Below are 20975 nucleotides of genomic sequence, written 5' to 3'. Positions count from 1 at the left end.
CGCTGCAGTCTTTGGTCCTGTCTGTCTCCCGAGTCCCCTGTCTCACAAGCTGAGCTATAGACTGTCTTTTCAAGCCCAGAACTTGAGCCCCTGGCCCCTCCCTCATACTCACCCCAAGTCTAGGCGAGGAAGGAACTGAAGGGATCTGGCGGTAGGGGAGTGGTGACCAGGCCCCAGCACCTCTGGGCAGCAAGGGACTGCAGGTGGAGGCTATGACATCCCACTGGAGGAGGGTCTTCAAGGTCCGCCTTTCTGACAGACCCAGGGGCCCTGAAATCCCCAGGGAGAAGGTAGGACACACAAGGTCTGCAGGATGGTGACTTCTCTCCTTAAAACAAACCCTTTGTCGATTTCACCCCCCCACTGCCACCTGTCGCTGTCATCGTGACTTGTCGCCTCCCACATTTGTTGTGGCTGTGGCCGCCCTCTGCGGGACGCCAACAGTGAGAGGACTACAAAATCCGTGATGCTCCGCGGTGCGCGGGCCTTTGACTACTGGTAGTGGAGGCCAGAGGCTTCATGGGGATTGTTGTTCCCCGACCTCTCACTGGCGGGCTGACCGCGAAGTAGGATGCTTCTCTTCCCTCCCACCTCTTTCTCAACTCCAGAGGTCAGACATTCATTTTTCCCTTCCCGAAAGTGACCAAAGTGGGTTCCTTCAATGGAAAGTGGATTTTTTTTTTTATTGGAAAGACGCTAGCCTCTGTGGCCCTGTGTGCATGTACCCTAACTAGGCTGTCCTCTGAGGAACTGCGCCTGCGCAACCCTTCTTTCTTCCGGTCCGGTTGCACGAGACCGAGCACGCGCCAGACCCACGCGCGGGCCGGTGTTTTTGTCTCCTCGGTCGAAGACGGCCACGTAGGGCCCCAAAAAGACGTCTCCGAGGATCCAGAGGGGTCCTGCAGGCTTCGGAATGTCCAAGGCCTGGAAGCCCAACAGGCAGAAGCCAACATCGCTCTTAAGAATCTGCAAGGTGACAACACGGAGGAAATTGGGTGTCACTGGAATCCGAGTTTGATTGATTGTCCCCTCTGCACCCAGAAGAGGACAAGGAGTGTTGCTAGCTGGGCATGGTGCCACCATCCAGTGTTCTCAGCACTCAGGAGACTCAGGCAGGAGGATGGGGAGTTCAAGACCAGCCTGGGCTACATACTTAAACCCATTTTCAGAAAAAGAAAAAGGAAAGAAAAGAAAGGGGAGCGACGAAATGGCTCAGCTGGTAAAGGTACTTGCTGCTAAGTCTGTCAACCCGAGTTCAGTCCTCAGACCCCCCCATAGTAAGAGAAAACAGATTCCTTCAAATTGTCTTCTGACTTCTACACACATGCTGTAATCAAGTACGCAATACAGAAAATAAATAAAAATCGTTGAAAGGGGGCTGGAGAGATGGCTCAGTGGTTAAGAGCACTGACTGCTCTTCCAGAGGTCCTGAGTTCAATTCCCAGCAACCACATGGTGGCTCACAACCACTTGCAATTAGATCTGGTTCCCTCTTCTGGCCTGCAAGGACACATGCAGGCAGAACACTGTATACATAGTAAATAAACCTTTAAAAAAAAAAAAAACCTTGAAAGGGAGAGAAGAAGAAAAAGAAAGGCAAACAAAGTTCAGTCTGGGTATGTTGGTGCACACCTTTAATCCCAGCACTTGAGAAAGAGACAGGAGGAACTCTGAGTTTGAGGTCAGCCTGGCCTATATTAGCAGGTCTGGGTCTGCCAAAGCTACACAGTGAGACCTTCTCTAAAGGCAAAGTTCCTGTGTTGGATATCCAGCCCTGGTGAAGGAAGAGCCCCCGCTCTACGCTCGCAAGCTCAGTTTTGTTACTCTGATGTCACTATGGCAGTCGCCTTACCTTAATGACATAGTCCTGGCCTGTGAGGTTAAACCAGACTCCACCAAGGCAGAAGGAGACAGGGGGAAGCTCTGGGATCTTGGAACACTGAATGAGGTACTGCAGAAGAAGAGGAACAGTGCAGGTAGGCAGATGATTCCTGCTCTGCTCACGTGTCTTTGGTGGATCCCTAGTGCTCTAGAGTACAGCTTATATTGGACAGTCAGGTATTCAGGACCTCCTGTAGAAAGGCCTGTTAGGTAGGCTTCTCCTATTAAATCCAGTTCTACATTTTTCTCTCCCACCCACGTGGAAAGCATGTTAGCTTCCTCCTACTGCCTTCCCCCCATCACTGGGACCTCCAGGTCCACCTGCCCTTCCTCATTTACTTCCTGGTTACCTGCTTTCATCCTTTAGGCCGCAGCTGCCCACCCAAAATCTGCCACCAAACCCCCAAGATCCTCTGAAGCACACCCAGCAGAACCAGGAGTAGTCTCACCTGCCCGGCCAGGAAGGGAAATCCCCCAATGGCCTTATTCAAGGCATGAATCTCCTCACTAGGTCCTGTGATTAGAGATGTTCCTGTGTCTAGGATGGCACCACAGCCCTGGGCACAAAGAGTCAGCCCTGTACCAACCTTCACACTGTGAGGGAGGATGGCACAGGAGCTGTTGTCAGAGGCAGGGCCTGGGTGTCCAGACCCTCATCTCAAGCCCCACGAGTCCAAGTTCCTCACCTCTCCATGTGGACTTGCCAGTAGGCGGGGATGGTGACTGGTATGAAGGTGAGGGGAGGTAGGTAGTGGGCTGGGTCTGAGCCCCCCAGGACCAGCTCTCCTCCATCAGACCCTTCAGAATCTCTGCAGAGGCAAAGTGAAGAGGCTGGTATTTCCATTTATTGGTCCCAGAGGTGGCCAGGGATGGGACTTCCTGCCAGTTGGCTTCTAGATGGGTGTGCTGGCTAGTTTTATGTCAACTTGACTCTAGCTAGAGTCACTGGAGAGTGGGGAACCTCAACTGACAAAATACCTCAATAAGATTGCGCTATAGGCAGGTCTGTAGGGCACTTTCTTAGTGTTTGATGTGGGAGGACACAGCCTGTTGTGAGTGAGGCCTCCTCTGGCCTGATTAGAAAGCAGGCTGAGCAAGCTATGGGGGAGCAAGCCAGTAAGCAGCGCCCCTCCAGGGCCTCTGCATCAGCTCCTGTGTCCAGGTTCCTCCTGTTTGAGTTCCTGTCCTGACTTCCTTCAGTGATGAACAGTGATGTGGAAGTGTAAGCCAAATAAACCTTGCCTCTCCAACTTGCTTTTGGTTGTGGTGTTTCATCACAGCAATAGTAACCCTAACCAAGACAATAGGGTAGAGGGGTATGGAGACTGGAAACAAGACAAGGATGACCTTGAACTCTTGATCCTCCCTCTCCCACCTCCCAAGTGTTAGGATGACAGGCATGCACCACCATGTCTGGTACTGAGGGGGGCTTTTAAGTATACAGTTGTGCCTCTTAAAAGCTGATGAATAGTGAGTGCTCCTAACTCTAGGCAGGGCTCTCCAGCAGAGTATGAGCTCTCTTTGAGATGAAGCAAGGGTCCTTAAGTGGAGTACTTGTTGATTGGGCATGGAATTTCCTGTTTGATTTCAAAACCTGGGGCATTGTGAACCCATGGTGAGTTTCATTGGTATGTCCTGAGTTGCCACTTAGGTTGTGGGGTTTCATCTTGTGTTTCTTTCTATATTGGGTAAGCACTTTTCTGAATGTAGGTGAAAGCTCTTGTGTTGGGAGGCTGACTTCCTTCAAGGACCACTGGACTTCCTGTGTTAATAATGGGACTTTCTGAAGGAGTTTTCTCTGGGGTGGTGTTGTAACTGACTGTGTGCCAAGCCAAACAACCACTATCTTGGGAGTTAAACTGTGGCCCCTTGAAAAAGTTCATCCCAGATGGGCTTGTTGACTGTTTACATGGAAGGGTGAGGAGGGTCATGAGACCCTCACCTGAGTATCCAGCTGCTCCCTCCTATGCAACTCTGCCTCAATTGCTAGTGGCCTGGGAGAGGGGCTAGAGTATGTAGATTAAGGGAAGCTCCATTTATGGAGCTACAAGGAACCCCCCATCCCCACTGGGGCAGCTTTTTAGGGGGAGGAGCACCCACCGCTGTGAGTAACTCCTTACCTATGCTCTGTAAGGAAGCTGAATGCACTCATTGCTTCCCCAGAGTGAGCTGTGGTGGGAGGGTGCCTAGGTGTTGGGACCTCCTAAGGGAAAGGATTTTAGCAACAGCTGGACTCCGGTGTGGAGACAACTCCCATCCAATACCTGTTGAGGTAAAAGGAGAAGATGGGCTTCTCCAGCAGCCCCTGCTCCACCATCCTGTCCAGTGGAGGCCGAACTCCTCCCACAGCCAGAGTTGGGAAACCGAGGCCCAGGATCCCATCAAAGCGAGCAAAAGCCAAGACCAGGCTGGGCTCCCACAGAGCCTCTCCAAATGTCACGGAGGCACCGTAGATTCCCCCAATCTAGGGATAAATTGAAGTGGGACCAGTTACTTCTAGAAAGACATTACCCTCCTATGGCTGAGAACCTGCTTGGAGGCATTGGGAAAAGAATCTAGATGGTCTACATGAGAATCCAAGCCTCTTCCCAAGAAACCATAAACATTTGCTCGGGAAGTTCTGCCCCACTACTCGGGAAGCTCCACTTCTGGGGAGGCCATGCTTATTTGCAAAGGAAGCCTCCTTTTTTAGAAGTCCCACCCCCTTTCTCAAGAGGCCCCACCCCTTCACAAGAAGCCCCATCCTCTTGCTAAGGAGATCCCATCTCTTCTCTAGAAATCCTATCTCCTTTCCTAGGAGACCCCACCTCTTGCTAAGAAGCTCCACCCCTTGACCAGCAGATCATGCCCCTCATCCTGTCCCTAGGAGACCCCACCTCCTCTCAAGAATCCTTCCCCGGGTCCCAGGAGGGCCTGCCTCTTCAAGCCCCTCCCTGAACCAGGTGGTGGTAGACCCTAGGTTCTAAGCTGAAGTCTTGTGTGGCTGAAGTCACCCACAGTCAGATTCTCCTGGCTCAGGATTCCGTTCAGCCGCCCAGTCCCATACTGAATGGCAAACTTGGTCCCATTGGGCCGAAAGGAGCTGGAGGCCTTGGGATTGAAACGATGGTGAAACCCTAATTCAGGAGATAAAATAGGTGTCACTCAGGGGATGGGAGACTCAGCACCTGCAAGGACAGCCCTCTTCTCCCATCACCCCTTTTGGCCTTCTTCCCTGGGGAGCTCACAGCAGGGCAAACTGAAGAAATGACATCTCGTGGATGGGACCCAGAAATTGGAAGAACCCGTGTCAAAGACCACTGTGAAGTTCTGAGGAGGCGTTCCCAAACCAATGTCTCCAAAATACTGGGTCTGGTGGTACAAGGGAGCACAGGATAAATGAAGAGTTGGGTGTTCTGCCTCAAGGGCGGGAATGTGGGGGCTGGGACTCACGTTCATGAACTTGGACAGGGGCACAAAGATGGGCTTTTCACCAGAGGTGGGGGCCTTAGGAGGCTCTGCTGCCTGTCCCCATCCATTCAGTGGGCTTAAGATCCTGTGTCCAGGGTGGACTCGGCGAAGAGGGACTCTAGAGAGAGAGAATTAGGACAGTGAAAAAGCCATGCATCCAGGAGACCTTCGTGTGATAGATGCCCTCCATTGGACCGGAAGGTAACCATCCCCGGGGTCCCGCAGCTCAACAGTGACCAAGGAATCTGCCGAGGGCAACTTCACAGCCCTCAGAGAAAGCCACGCATCCCCGGGGTGCAGACTCAAAGGCCCACCGCTATCCAGGTGCTTTAAGGAAAGCTGTCCCTAGGTACCACCATTCCCAGCGGGTTCCAAAGATTGCAAAAAAACAAAAAATGATGGGAAGGGGAAGCGGCAGAGATGTTTCAGTGGTTAAGAACGCTTGGGATCTAGCAGAGAACCTGAAATCAGTTCCCAATACCCATATCGGGAATTTCACAACCACCTGTGATTCTAGCTTTAAGAGATCCAGCACCCACTTCTGGCACTGAACTTACCTGCACACACCTACATGAAGACTCACACATAAGCATATAATTAAAAATAGTGATTGAAAGTACATATATATATATAAAATATTATAGGCCAGGCAGTGGTGGTGCTCGCCTTTAATCCCAGCACTCGGGAGGCAGAGGCAGGTGGATCTCTGAGTTCGAAGGCCAGACTGGTCTACAGATTGAGCTCCAGAACAGTCAGGGCTACACAGAGAAACCCTGTCTCGGAAAACCAAAAGCAAACAAATATATATAGTATTTAAATTACATGTAAGTTTAGCAGGAATTAAGCTGTAATTTCAATCCTGTACTGCCAGAAGAAACAAAAAAGGAAACCCTGGTTTGACATTACATATACATTTTTTTTTAGATTTAAAAATTTTTTATGTGTATGAGTGTTTTGTCTGCATGTGTATCTGTGCACTGTGTACATGTCTGGTGCCTGCAGAGGCCAGAAGAGGGTGTCAGATCCCCTAAAACCAAAGTTTCAGACAGTTGTTAGCTGCCATGTGAGTGCTGGAAATCAAATCTGGGTCTTCTGGAAGAGCAGCAAGTGCACCTAACCACTGAGCCATCTCTCCAGCCCTTCATTGTCAATTTTTTATGTGGACCTCAGTGAGGGGGTGGGGGGCTAATTGTGATGTGCCTGCCATTGTGATGTGAATTCTTGGTGACTTCATGCATGCTGGTGAGACTCTGTTCCCCATGTTTGGGGGTGGGGGGATGTAAATGCCAAAGCCTAATTTCACCCTTCATGGTAAGATAAATCACAGATGTGGCTAAGACTTGGTGTGAAAATTCTAAGGACAATAGAAATAAATATAGAACCTAACTGAGGTTGGGGATTTAGCTCAGTGGTAGAGCGCTTGCCTAGCAAGCACAAGGCCCTGGGTTCCGGTCCTCAGCTAAAAAAAAAAAAAAAAAAAAAAAATCCAGACCCTAACTGAGAAGAGGGAGGCTTTCCTAAGCATGGCAGAAAGGGGCACACTGATGAGAGACTTGCAGCCCGCAGGACGGCTCAGTGAGTAAAGCTGAGGACCTGAATGTGATCCCTAGACCTACAGGGTGGAAGGAGAGAACTGATTTCTGCACATTGTCCTCAGACATCCACATGCACTTAAACAACTGCACACACACACACACACACACACACACACACACACTCACACACTAAATAAATGTATTCGCACACACATACACATTAAATAAATGTACATACACACACACAATAAATAAATGTAATAAAAAAGTATAAACTTCTCTGCAACACAGTCACATGCAAAAGAGGAACATAAAGTTGGTTTGTGAGTGGTCTCGTTTGTCTATTTTGAGACTAGGTCTCACTATGTAGCCATGACTGTCCTGGAACTCAGTCTGTAGACCAGGCTGGCCTTCAATTTACAGAGAACCGCCTACCTCTGCCTCTGGAGTGCTGAGATTAAAGGCGTGTGCCACCACCGCCCAGCCAAGATTTTTTTTTAATGTGCATTGAGTGTTTTGCCTAAATGTATGTCTGTGTGAGTGTGCTAGATCTCCTGGAACTGAAGTTACAGACAATTGTGAGCTGTCATGTGGATAGTGGGAACTGAACCCAGGTCCTCTGGAAGAGCAGCCAGTGCTCTTAACCACTAACCTATGTCTCCAGCCCAAGAATTTAGATGTTTTTAAAGATGATTTTTTTTTTTAAAGTAAAAAGAGGTCTTGAGAAATAACTTGGAGGTAGAGCCCCTGCCTAGAATTTCCCAGTGAAGGCCTGGGGTGTGGCTCAGTGGTAGAGCCCCTGCCTAGACTCCCCCAGTGAGGGGCTGGGGTGTGGCTCAGTGGTAGAGCCCCTGCCTAGACTCCCCCAGTGAGGGGCTGGGGTGTGGCTCAGTGGTAGAGCCCCTGCCTAGAATCCCCCAGTGAGGGGCTGGGGTGTGGCTCAGTGGTAGAGCCCCTGCCTAGAATCCCCCAGTGAGGGGCTGGAGTGTGGCTCAGTGGTAGAGCCCCTGCCTAGAATCCCCCAGTGAGGGGCTGGGGTGTGGCTCAGTGGTAGAGTGTTTACCTAACATGCACAAGACTGTGGGTTCAGCCTTCAGTACCACAAAGGGAAGAAAAAAAAAAGATAACAAAAAAGAAACTCCCAGGAAGTAAAGGAGGCAAAAAGAAGGAAGAAAACTCTGGCCACATCTTTGAACGCAACAACGGCAACTTCTCCTTCAGTAGTTGACAGGAAGAGCTGCTTGGTAAGGACAGTCTGACTGGAGAAGTGGTGTGTTGAGCTCGCTCTTCTGTGACACATAAGTAGAGCGGACCCAGCTCCACCACCACGAAAGGGGAAGAAGCCCCCACCATCAGTGTTTCTCAGAATTAGCATGAAGCCTGGTCCATTAGATCAGTGGTGTTGGACGCGCCTTTCTTTCTCTGTTGGGGGTGGGTAGTGGGGAGGGAGACCAGGTCTTGCTATATAGCCCTGGCTGGCTTCGAACTTGTAGCAGTTCTCCTGCCTCTGCTTCAGCGTGGTGTCTGATGACTGGCGGCAGTATCCTGTAAAGGCTCTGCCTGTCCTCAGCCTCTGTCATAAATAACTATGGTGTTGAAAGCCTCTGATCCATATACAATCCCTGACGTAATAGGATTGCCATGAGTTCCAAACCACCCTGGCCTACAGACTAAGACTAGTAATAAAAATCGTGGTTGGAGAGGCGGTTCAGCTAGAAAGAGCATCATTGCTCTTCCAGAGGACCCAGGTTGGATTCCCAGTCCCCACATGGTGGCCCATAACCATCTCTAATTCTAGTTTCATGGGATCCAAGGCCCTCCTCTAGCCTCTGTGGGCACCAGGCATGTACACAGTGCACATACATACATGTGCAGGCATGTGCTGGCTAGTTTCTATGTCAACCTGACAGAGCTAGAATCATTTTGGAAGAAGGAACCTCAGTTGAGAAAATGCCCTCATCAGATTGTCCTGTGGGCATACCTATGGTGCATTTTTTTGATGTGGGAGGTCCCAGCTCACCGCAGGATATGTCAACCCTGGGCAGGTGGTCCTGGGTTATATAAGAAAACAGGTTGAGCAAGCCAGGAGGAGCAAGCAGTGATCTTCCGTGGCTTTTGTTTTAGTTCCTGATTCCAGGTTCCTGCTTTGACTTCCCTCATTGGTGGGCTGGGACCTGAGAGTTGTAAAGTGAAATAAATCTTTTTTCCCAAGGTACTTTTGGTCATGATATTTTATCACAGCAACAGAAACACTAAGATAGAAATTTGTGCCAGGTTCATGGGGCATTGCTGTGACAGATCTGACTTTGTGTTTTGGGAAGGATTGTGGCTGACTTTTGGCTGAAAAAGCTATCGAGGGGCTGGAGAGATGGCTCGGAGGTTAAGAGCACTGGCTGCTCTTCCAGAGGTCCTGAGTTCAGTTCCCAGCAACCACATGGTGGCTCACAACCATCTGTAATGAGATCTGGCTCCCTCTTCTGGCCTGCAAGGATACATACAAACAGAACACTGTATACATAATAAATAAATAAATCTTTAATAAAAAAAAAATCTTAGAAAAAAAAGCTGTTGAGTACTCAGAGCTCAGTGGGCTATTTTGCAGGAACTTGGAAGCTAAGCTTGTTGAAAGCAACTCAGACTATAGAGGTCTGGCTTGTATGGTGGTGGCGCACGCCTTTAATCCCAGCACTCAGGAGGTAGAGGCAGGCGGATCTCTGTGAGCTGGAGGCCTGCTTGGTCTACAAAGTGAGTTTTAGGTCATCCAGGACTACACAGAAAAACCCTGTCTCGAAAAACCAAACCAGAACAGCAACAACAAACTCTGTCAAGGCCACTTATGTGTATTTTTAATTAAGAACTATGAAACTTCGCTTTGCAGAGACAATTGATGCTGGTTAGCTGGAGTTGAGAAATTAGCAGTAATTAAAAAGAGACCAGGTTCCAGCATGGTGGTGCATACCTTTAATCCCAGCAGATATTGAGTGTCAGGCAGGCAGATCTCTGTAAATTCAAGACCAGCCTGGTCTTCATAGAGAGTTCCAGGTCAACCAGGGCTACACAGTGAGACCCTGCTGAAGAAGAGGAAGAGGAGGAGGAAGAAGAGAAGGAAGCAGCGTCACTGGGGTGAAATCTTCTGGGAAGTGCTTCCTCAGGTTCCACACATAGAAACTATGGTCCAGAGGGAGGTACAGATGTACCTTGTGCTGCTAGCCAAACTTGGCAATGTGTACAAGTTTCCAGAGTGTGACTGTTTTTGAAGGCATGGAGGAGTCATGGAGCTGAAGCAAGGCTCTGTGAGCAGCCAGAAGAAGCCATTGGTGAAGGGGCAGCCTTAGTTGCAGTCCAAGCCCCAGGATTGAAGGGATCATGGAGAGCAGGTGAGGTTCAGCATCATGTGGCAGGGTCAGAGTCCCTGAAGAGCACCCCAAAGAGGCTATTGGTAAAGATGTAGCCCAGCTGCAGAGACCCAGCATTTTGGAGGTGCTAGTACCAAGGGATGACCACCAAGAGATGAGCACAGCAGTTGTGGAGTGGAGCCTGCCTGAGCTTAGGAGATGAGCTGTGTGTGTGTGCTGTGCAAGCCCTCTGGAGCCTAGAATGTGAGTCCCAGATGTCTGACACTGATTTCACACTGCTGACTTTGATCTTGCTTTGCTTTCACTGTGGCTGTACCCTGGCTCTTCCCTCTTGGAATAAGGAAATATTTTATTTGTTTTCATCTAACAGATGCCCACAGTTGAGACTTTGAACTTTTAAAGAGACTTTGGAATTTTAAGGAGACTACGGATGTTTTAGAGACTGTGATTATTTTAGAGAGGCTTGAACTTTGAAGGAGAGTTTGGATATTTTTAGAAGACTGAATTTTTCTTTTTTGTTCTGTTTTTCGAGACAGGGTTTCTCTGTGTAGCCCTGGCTGTTCTGGAACTCACTCTGTAGACCAAGCTGGCCCGGAACTCACAGAGATCCACCTGCCTCTGTCTCTCGAGTCCTGGGATTAAAGGTGTGGGCCATCACTGCCCAGCTGAAGACTGAACTTTTAAAGAGTTTGGAGTTTTAAAGACTGTGGGACTTTTAAAAGTTAGGATGTTTTAATCTTGAGATATTAATATTAATATGAGATCTTGGGGATGAACAAAAAAAGGAAAGGTTATGGTTTAACACTGATGTGTTTTTGTGTCAAATTGACAAGGAGTCAGTTGTGCTGGCTAGTTTATGTCAACTTGACATAAACTAGACTTATTTTGGAAGAGGGGAACTCAGTTGAGAAAATGCCCCACTTGGTTGGCTTGTGGACAAGACTGGTGCATTCTCTTGATTGATGATTACTGTGGGAAGTGCCATCCCTGGTCATGTGGTCTTGGCATGTGTAAGAAAGCAGGCTGAGCAAAGGCTAGTAAGCAGAATTCCTTCAGGGGCTCTGCATCACTCTGCCCTGACTGCCCTCACTGGTGGAGTGTGACCTGAAAATTATAAACTGAAATAAACCCTTTCCTCCCCAAGTTGCTTTTGGTCATGGTGTTTATCACAGCAAATAGAAACCCTAAAACAAGGCAAAACACTCATACATATATTTTTTTTTCAATCTAAAAAAATCCAAAAATAAGCCGGGCGATGGTGGCGCACGCCTTTAATCCCAGCACTCGGGAGGCAGGGCCAGGCAGATCTCTGTGAGTTCGAGGCCAGCCTGGTCTACAGAGTGAGTTCCAGGACAGGCACCAAAGTTACACAGAGAAACCCTGTCTCGGAAAAACAAAAAAAACGAACAAAAAAATCCAAAAATAACAACAAAAACCAACTTGTGTACATGGCAGTTAAGCAGTGAAAGCCACGTGCAAATGGATGATGGGTGTGGCTTCCTTAAGATCCCTTTACAAAAGCTGCTTGAAGAGATGTTGAACTTGGCCCTTGAGCTGAGGGCTTCTCTAGGCCTGATCAAAAGGCTAGTTCAAATGTAGGTCTCCTAGTTCTGTTTTGCTAGCCTGGGGTAGATCGTGTTGGAATTGAGTGTGTCCCAGAATGACGTAGGTGTTTCCTCTGTTCTTGGCCCTGAGAGAGTAGTGTATATCCACAGCTCTTGGTGTGGACTTGGAAGTCTGTGGATTGGGTTAAAATATCAGGTTAAAGGGGGTTGGGAGTGTGGCTCAGTTGGTAGGGTTCACCTAGCATACAAGAAGCCTGGCTTCCACTCTCATGACCCCATAAAGCAGGCATGGTGGTGAACACCTGGAATGGTTGAGGCAGGAGAATCAGAAGCTCATCCTTGGCTATACATCCAGTTTATGGCTAGTCTGGACTACATGAGACCACAAAAAGAAAGGAAGAGGGAGAAGGAGAGAGGGAGAGGGAGAATCAGCACAGATGAGATGGCTCAAAGGGCGGAGGAACTGTTGCCAAGTTTGATGACCTGAGTTCAATCCTAGGGCCCGTAAGGTAGAAATAGAGAACTTATTCCTTAAAGATGTCCCCTGACTTCCACACATGTACTGCGCATGCACATGTACCCCACAGCACAATAAATAGATTTTTTTAAAAAGCAAACAAAAGGGCTGGAGAGATGGCTCAGAGGTTAAGAGCACTGGCTGCTCTTCCAGAGGTCCTGAGTTCAATTCCCAGCACCCACATGGTGGCTCACAACCATCTGTAATGAGATCTGGAGCCCTCTTCTGGCCTGCAGGGATGTGTGTAGACAGACCATTGTATACATAATAAATAAATAAATCTTAAAAAAAAAAAAAAAGCAAACAAAAAACAAAACAGGTTAGTAGAACCAGGCATAGTAGCCCTCTGGCCACTGATCACCCCTAACACCACACCCAGCCCCGTGATTTAGCCTGAAGAGGCCTTAGAGTGTCTCAAGTGTGAAGACAAGAAACGCTTTCTGGAAAGGTGCCCCCATCAAGAGTTGGGAGTGGTATAAGAAAAGAAGGGGAGAAATTGGGAGAAGAATCACAGACAAGGTATTGGGGGTCACTCATGGGGAGGCCTCCCTGAAACAGGCATGCTCAGAAGCTGAGAATCTGGGGTATCAAAGTTTCCAGACCACAGACAATGGTCTCCAAGAAATGGGGAGAAAGTCAGAGGGCTTGAGCCTTAAAGCCAGATCACCAGGGCTTAGGTCCAAGGAAACTCCTCACAAAATATATCCTGATTGGATAAGGAGGGTAGCCAGTCCTGGGCCTCAGGGCCAGAGATGTTTTACCTTGTGGTGCTGGACATTGAATGGAGGCCCTGGTGTTTACTAGACAAGCGTTTCCCCGCTGAGCCACATCCCTAGCTCTTGGTTTCTGGAGACAGCATCTCCTTACCTTTGAACTCCACCTTCCTGCCTCAGCCTCCCTGAATGCTGGGCTACCACTCCACCCCACCTAGCCAAATGAGTACCCTGGACATATGGTGGCCCAGGGCTGGGAGATGGACCAGTCAGTGGGTAGAGCACTTGCCACACAAGCACAAAGGTCCGAGTTCAAATCCCCACAAGTTCAAATCCCCACAACTCCTGTAAAGGCCAGATAAAGTAAAAGCCGGGTGGTGGCGCATGCCTTTAATCCCAGCACTCCAGAGGCACTCCGGAGGGAGAGCCAGGAGGATCTCTGTGAGTCTGAGGCCAGCCTGGGCTACAGAGGGAGATCCAGGACAGGCACCAAAACTACACAGAGAAACCCTGTCTTGGAAAAAAAAATATATGATGGCCCATGACTTTAATCTCAGCACTTCAGAGACAGAGACAGGGGGATCTCTATGAGTTCAAGGCCAGTCTGTTTTACATAGCGAGTTCCAGTACAGCCAGAGTTACATAGTGAGACCCTGTCTTTAAAAAGAATGTGGGGCTGGGACTGTGGCAAAGGATGTGGCTCAGTGGGTACTTGCAGAGCACAAACCCCAGGTTCTCTTCCCAGGAATTCCTGCACTTGGGAGGAGGAAGCAATAGAACCCAGAGTTCAAGGTCATTGTTAGCTACATGGGGAGTTTGAGGCCAGCCTGGGCTACATGAGACCCAGTCTGGACAAAAACCAACCAAACAATCAAAAAGTATGGGCTACTAGGAGATATTATGCTGAATTTCTCAGGGTGGAGACCCCAGTTTGAGAGTTGGAGACCCAGGTCTTTAAGATGACTCAGAGGAGCCGGGCGGTGGTGGCGCACGCCTTTAATCCCAGCACTCGGGAGGCAGAGCCAGGCGAATCTCTGTGAGTTCGAGGCCAGCCTGGACTACCAAGTGAGTCCCAGGAAAGGCGCAAAGCTACACAGAGAAACCCTGTCTCGAAAAACCAAAAAAAAAAAAAAAAAAGATGACTCAGAGGATAAGGAACCTTGCTGCCAAACCTCACAATCTGAACCTGAGCTGGATTCAGAGAACCTACTTTTTGTCCTCTGACCTCCCTGCATGCACCATCTCACACACACACACACACACACACACACACACACACACACACACACACACAGAACTCTTGTGGCACCAAGGCCAGCCCCAGCATTAAAGGGCAAGTGGTGGGAATCTGTCAGGAGTGGGGGGGGGGTCTCCGTACCGGATCAGTGTGGCCCCTGCATGCTCCAAATTCCCCAGGAACAGCAGGCACAGCAGCACCTGTGGTGGCGACATCTCCAGGGACTGGTGCTAGGCCGAGATGTCCTGTGGCCTCTTTTTCCCTTTGAGACTCCACCCTGTTCACGCCCCACCACCTACTGAAACACGGAAGTGGTCGTGTGTGTGTGTGTGTGTGTGTGTGTGTGTGTGTGTGTGTGTGTGTGTGAAGTCCTTCAGCAGGTGGCACCGGGCACCAGAACCTGTTTTAGACGTGTGCTGTTTGACTAGGACTTGGGAAGAGTGGTGTGGGCAGACCCACACCCACCCTTTCCTGACACCTCTACGCTTTTACTTTTGACTTTCAGTTCTCTTTTCTGAGGCTCATTAACCACAAATTTTTCTTGAGCAAGAGGAAGGGACAGAAATGATTTGTAAGGGTCTGGGAAGGGACAGCCAGTTACAACAGAAACACGCCGTCCTGTGTGAGAGGCTCTCAGCCTCTCAGGATGCCCACACTTTCTGTTTTTGTTTTTCGGGAGGAGGGCTAATTTATTTGTGCATGTGCCCACATACCACAGTAGGAATTCAGAGGTCAGAGGACAACCTCCAGGAGTCGGGAGCAAACACGGGCTTCGTGGCAAGTGTCTTCTTTATCTGCTGAGCCATCTCCCCAGCCTTCTTTTTCTTTTGAAACAAGGTCTCATAATGTTACTAAGCTCAAATAATCCTCTTGCCTTAGGCTCTAGAGCAGTGCATCTCAACCTGTGGGTCACAGTCCCTTTGGGGGTTGAATATCAGATATCTTGGATATCAGATATTTATGTTATGATTCATAACAGTAGCCAGAAGTGACTTTATGCTTGGTGGTCACCACGTGAGAACTGTACGAAAGGGCAGCAGCACTAGGAAAGTTGAGGACCGCAGCTGTGGAGTATCTGGACTGAAAACACACTCAGCAGGGCTTGGGAGACGGCGTAGTGGGAAAAGCACTTGAAGCCCAAGTGCGGGCTGTGGAGCGATCTATGGCAGTCCTGGCGCTGGGGAATACAGTGAGGTCCATGGGGGGCGGGGCTTGCTGTCCTGCCAATCTAGCCAATCAATGAGCTCTAGCCTTAGTGAGGGACCCTGTCTCAAAAAAACAAGGTGGAGGGTGATAGAGGGAGACATCTGACTGCACGGACCTCTGGTTTCCATATGCACGTGCCCAGAAGAGCTGCTGAGCACAATGGTACATGCCTGTCATCCCAACAACTGGGAGGCAGAGGCAAGGGGATTAGGAGTTCAAGGTCATTGTTGGCTAGATGTGAGGTCAGCCTGAGCTACATGAGAACCTGTCTCAAAAGAAAATTGAACTTGGAGGCAAATGCTTGTAATTCCAGTAAATGAAAGGCTGGGGCAGTAGAATCATGAGTTCAAAACCTCTCTGTGAGTAAAGAGAGAAAGAGACAGAAAAGAATGAGAAAAGTGACAAAGAGAAAGGAGAAGATGAATAAGAGGAGGAGGCTAGTCAGGCTTAGAGGCACAGCCCTGTTATCCCAGCTACTCAAGAGACTGAGGCAGGAGAATGGCAAGTTCAAGGTTAGCCTTGGCTACAGAGTGAGTTTAAGGCCAGCCTGGGCAATTTAGTAAGAAGAGCCAAGCATAGCGATGCATGCCTTTAATCTCAGCACTTAGAGTAGAGGCAGGTGGATCTCTATGAGTTTAAGGCCAGCCTGGTCTACATATCATGTTTCAGGACTATAAACAAACGAATATCTCCCACCTGCCTGTTCCTGAATAACCATTCAGAGGCTTATATTAATAATAAATGTTTGGCCGATGGCTCAGGCTTATTACTAGCTAGCTCTTGCATCTTAAATTAACCCATTTTTATTAATCTATGTACTGCCACGTGGCCGTGGCATTACGGGTTTGATGGCATGTTGCTGCCTGGGTGGCTGGCTGGCATCTGCCAGATTCCACCCTTCTTTATCCCTCTGTTCAGTGTGGCTTTCTCACCTAGCTATATTCTGCCTGGCAACACGACAAATCAGTTCTATTTATCAACCAATGAGAGCAACACATATTCACAACATACAGAAAGACATCCCACAGCACAGGACAGCCAGGGCTACATAGTGAGACTGTCTCAAAAAAAAAAAAAAAATCGAAATCTGCTACAGGCCACAGGTACTATCACAAAAGCTACTACTTGGAAAAGTCAAGGACTTTTCCCAAGGTCAAGCCATGGCCTTACTAACATTATAGACTCCTAACTTCTTACCTAACCACTTCTAGGAATGTAGACTGAGCACATAAATTCCCTTCTTTTTTTTTTTTAATTAATTACATTAATTATATTGATTTATTACATTCATGATATTATGTCCTGATACTACTGTCCATTTGTGGGTTTTTTTTTCCATCACACAAAACAGAGATTCTGTACTTAGTAAATCATTGCTCTATATTTATTTCTTCTATATCTTTTTTTTTTTTTTTTTTTTTTTTTTTTTTTTTTTTTTTTGGTTTTTCAAGACAGGGTTTCTCTGTGTAGCTTTGGAGCCTGTCTTGGAACTCACTCTGTAGCCCAGGCTAGCCTCGAACTCACAGAGATCTGCCTACCTTTTCCTCCAAGTGCTGGGATTAAAGGCGTGCGCCACCACCGCCCGGCAATTTCTTCTATATCTTGAGATAACGTATAATCTTTCTGTCTCTATGAATTTGTGTATTCTATATATTTCATGTAATATAGTTCTATAGTATTTGTCCTTTTTTTTAAATGTAAAAATATTTTATGGCCAGGCAGTGGTGGTGCGCACGCCTTTAATCCCAGCACTCCGGAGGCAGAGCCAAGTGGATCTCTATGAGTTTGAGGCCAGCCTGGTCTACAGAGCGAGATCCAGGACAGGCACCAAAACTACACAGAGAAACCCTGTCTCAAAAAAAAAAAAAACCAAAAAAAAAATTATGTACAACTGCAGGAGAAATAATACACAGATAGCCTGAACATAAAAACAGGTTATAATTTAAAAGTCCGGGGTTAATAAGTTCCCTTCTTGATATATTAACCAGTCACTAGCTCTCAGTTAACCTCCTCCTTTTCCATTCCCTTTTTGGGTTGTAAAAGAAAACCTCATGGTCACTGCCTGAGGAAAATTCTTACCTGCCTTTATGATCTTGTAAGAATTCAAGCCTGGCGATCTTGCTCAGCCAGAGGATTGCTGTTGCTTGGTTTTATAACTGAGTACCTGAGAGATGAGGGAGCTGAGAGGTATAAAGAGATTTAGAGGAGGATTTGATATATAGAACTTGAGAAGGAGATGAAGAAGAGAAAAGAGAACGGAAGAGCTAGATGGGTAAGAACTGGAGAGGAATGAACTGAGATGGGGAAGAATTAGATTGAAGGGCTAGAAGAGAGTACTAGAGGAATGAGATGGAAGATGAGGAAGAGCCAGATGGGGAAGAACAAGATGAGAGAGGAGGAGATGGGAGAGAAGCTAGGATGGGAAGGAACTAGATGGATGAGAACCTAGATGGGGCGGAACTAAGATGAGAGAATTAAGATAGACCTTAGAGGGGACAGCAGATAAATGTAGAGAGAAATCGGGCAAGAAGGCGCTAGGCAGGAGAACAGAGTATAAGCTTGTAGAGAGAGCTGACACAGAATAATAAAGTGTATGGACTAAGGAGTTTCATGTACATAGATTTATTTCTTTTCATCAAAGATTAAATTATCAGCTGGTTGTAGATTCTTCCTGGACCCTGGAAGGGGACTATCGTGGGACTGGATCTCCATAGTCCCCGATAAAAATCAAATTTAAAAGATGGAATAAATAATAAGTGTCTGGAGAACTGGCTCAGCAGTTAAGAATCTGCCGCTCTCCTAGGGTCTGTGCACTGATGACCACTCAGGGGATGGGGAAACACCAAGTTTGGGTTGTGGATATGAGAGAGAACAGCCAGAGGCGTCTGGAAGAGTCTGGACAGAGAGAGAGACAGACTGAACATGGTCAGCAGACAGGGCCTGGCCAGGAGAGAAGCAGGAGCAGAGGAGGGTGTGGGGGGGATGAAGAGAAAACCAAGGTGAGCACCAGGAAAGCTCATGGCTGAAAGAGCAGTTATAAGAAGTGAGTAGCTGTGGGGAGAGATGCTCCTGAACTGGGAGAAGTTTAGGGGAGGGGGAGGCAGGAACTGAGAAGAGTTAGGATGCCAGTATGGACCCAGTGCCTGAACTCAGGCACTGGTGTTACAGAGGGAGCCTGGAGGCCAGCATCCACTTTGGTATGCTAATCAGCACCACAGATAACCATTTGTCCCTCCTGCCAGTGAGAAGGGAAGTGGCCTCTTTGGTAAAAGGAGCTCCACAAGTTCCTGAGGAATACTGGCTTTTGTCTACCTATCAGAACTTGGAGAGATGGAGTTTCCTTTGGACCTGACACAGAGAACTGGGCTCACTTTTCAGCACCCACACAACCACTCACAGCCTTCTAGTAACTAGTTCCAGAGGATCCAATTCCCTTTTCTGGCCTCCAAGGACACCAGGTACACAGTGTGCATACATACATGCAAGCAAACACTCATACACATAGCATTAAACAAATAAATATTAAAAATAATAACTAAAGAATAAAAGACTATTGGAGGCTTGGCTGGGCCCTAGAGCCTCAGATCTACCAGTGAGAGGCTTGGGGCCCTGTGGGAGAGGTGTTAGTCCCACCAGGTGGGAATTAGACCACTGTTCAGGAGGAAGCTCCACCTCAGCCTCCCCCCTCCCCCCCTCTCTCTCCAAACCCTGCCCTGTCTCAGAAAACCTGCCAAACGGTGGCTCCTCCCCCAGAGATGCTCAAGACCACACCTACAGGGTTTTTAAACTGAGCCCCAGGGACCAGCCATATGGTTTTTTGGTCTTTTCTCCCTGTCTCCTCTCTGGGGGCCGAAAAATCATCTGGGTGCATTTTTTCTCATTAAACCTGAACTTCTAATTCTTTTTTTTTTTTTTTTTAAAGATTTATTATGTATACAAGGTTCTACCTGCATATATACCTGCAGGCCAGAAGAGGGCACCAGATCTCATTATAGATGGCTGTGAGCCACCATGTGGGTACTGGGAATTGAACTCACGACATCTGGAAGAGCAGTCAACGCTCTTAACCTCTGAGCCATCTCTCCAGCCCCCGGACTTCTAATTCTTAATTCAGCTTGATTTGGATTACTGTGTTGGCAGAGAGGCTTAATATTGCGGTACAGAAACCTTTCATCTGGTGCATTGGCTGGGAAGGGGTCGATCCTCACTCGCTCCTCCCACCCCCTCCCCATCGGCCCCTGGCCATGGGGTGGGAAAACACTCCTCTCCTCACACCCACTCTCCGGTAGGCTAGTTGGCTTTTGGTCCAGTAAGTTGCCCATTCCTAGTCACTGCCTTAGAGGCCCAGGGTCTTTTCCGACTTTTGGGGCACCCTGCCAAAGATGTGGCCATGCCAGGATCCCCAACCTGCTACTGGAGCAAAGACTGACTTTGTTCTGTGGGACCCCTTCTGTGGAAGTGTTATTCCCAGATCGCAGGGACCCCAAAAAAACGACCACAGAGACCGAATCCCATAGGTAAAAGCAAAGAGCCTTTATTTTCTAGCTCAGGGCTTGGGCTCTCTGTCCAACGCAGCAGTGAGAGCAGAGAGCCCAGAGCCAGGCAGGGTGGGGTTCTTATCACAGCAGAGGTTGGGGTGAGGGGATTTCCAGGGTTCAGGACCCTGACTGGCTGACATTTGTCTAGGGGTACAGGGAATGTTTGGAATGTCAGGTGTTTTCTCTTGGATGCAGGCCCCACTGGATGGGGTCAGTTTATGACTTTTCCTGGGTCCAGGTGTTGCCTGCCAGAAGCTGTGTCTGGGCCTCTAAGCCTGTCATGGCAGCTGTGTGGTCATGCTGTTTGGGGCCCCTCCACAGAAGATGTTCTGCTCAAGGGCATATCCCACACACCCCTTTTTTTTCTGCCCCAAAGCCTACCACAGTGGACACATTGCTTTCGACTTCAGGTTCCAGCACAGCCTTGTTAAATGGGCAGCTGCGGGTCTAGACCAGATCCCCAAACACCCTTGGGGTGCCTTTTAGAAAACCTATTCAAATTGGGACTATCCGATACCATATATTCTGAATGCCTAATTTCTCTGTGCACTAAAGCCAGGCCATAATATGCTCTTGATAACCAATCAAGATGGCCACTGGAGGGAACTTTTGAATTTACCATCGTCTGTGAACTTGAAAATTTTTGCCAGCACGGAAAGAAATGGTTAGAATTGCCCTATGTCCACGGTTCCTGGGTACTGCATTCCCGCCCTTCTTTCTCTAGCCCGTGTCCCATGGCTCAGGTCTTGTTGGCTAGGGTCATGGCGCCTTCGGAGTCCCACCTATCTGGGAACTGGGGCCCTGAACACTCGGCCTGACCATGCTGCTGGAGACACTGCCTGCCCTCCCCCCCACTCTCCCGAGCCCTGCCTACCCATTCCCCGCCCCCACCCACCCCCCACCCCCCACCCCCGCCACGCTGCCACGTGTTCAATTCAGTGACCAACCTTCTTCCCTCTATCCACCCCTCCCCCTTC

General features: G+C 48.6%; 1 protein-coding gene across 1 annotated transcript; it reads right to left on the bottom strand.

The window, feature by feature from the left end:
- Positions 1 to 700: 700 nt before the first annotated feature.
- Napsa (napsin A aspartic peptidase) lies at positions 701 to 14507 on the bottom strand. The gene is made up of 9 exons (XM_059253432.1): positions 14396 to 14507; positions 5314 to 5449; positions 5109 to 5232; positions 4879 to 4997; positions 4146 to 4345; positions 2568 to 2690; positions 2331 to 2475; positions 1853 to 1951; positions 701 to 966 (listed from the first exon to the last, which is right to left on the bottom strand). The coding sequence occupies exons 1-9, from the start codon at positions 14467 to 14469 to the stop codon at positions 727 to 729; spliced, it is 1260 nt and encodes a 419-aa protein (XP_059109415.1). The 5' UTR covers positions 14470 to 14507; the 3' UTR covers positions 701 to 726.
- Positions 14508 to 20975: the final 6468 nt, after the last annotated feature.

The sequence above is a fragment of the Peromyscus eremicus genome, chromosome 1 (assembly GCF_949786415.1).
Source record: "Peromyscus eremicus chromosome 1, PerEre_H2_v1, whole genome shotgun sequence".
NCBI lineage: Eukaryota > Metazoa > Chordata > Mammalia > Rodentia > Cricetidae > Peromyscus > Peromyscus eremicus.
Note: the sequence above shows the minus strand (reverse complement) of the source record. Positions and strands in the feature narration are given on the sequence as shown.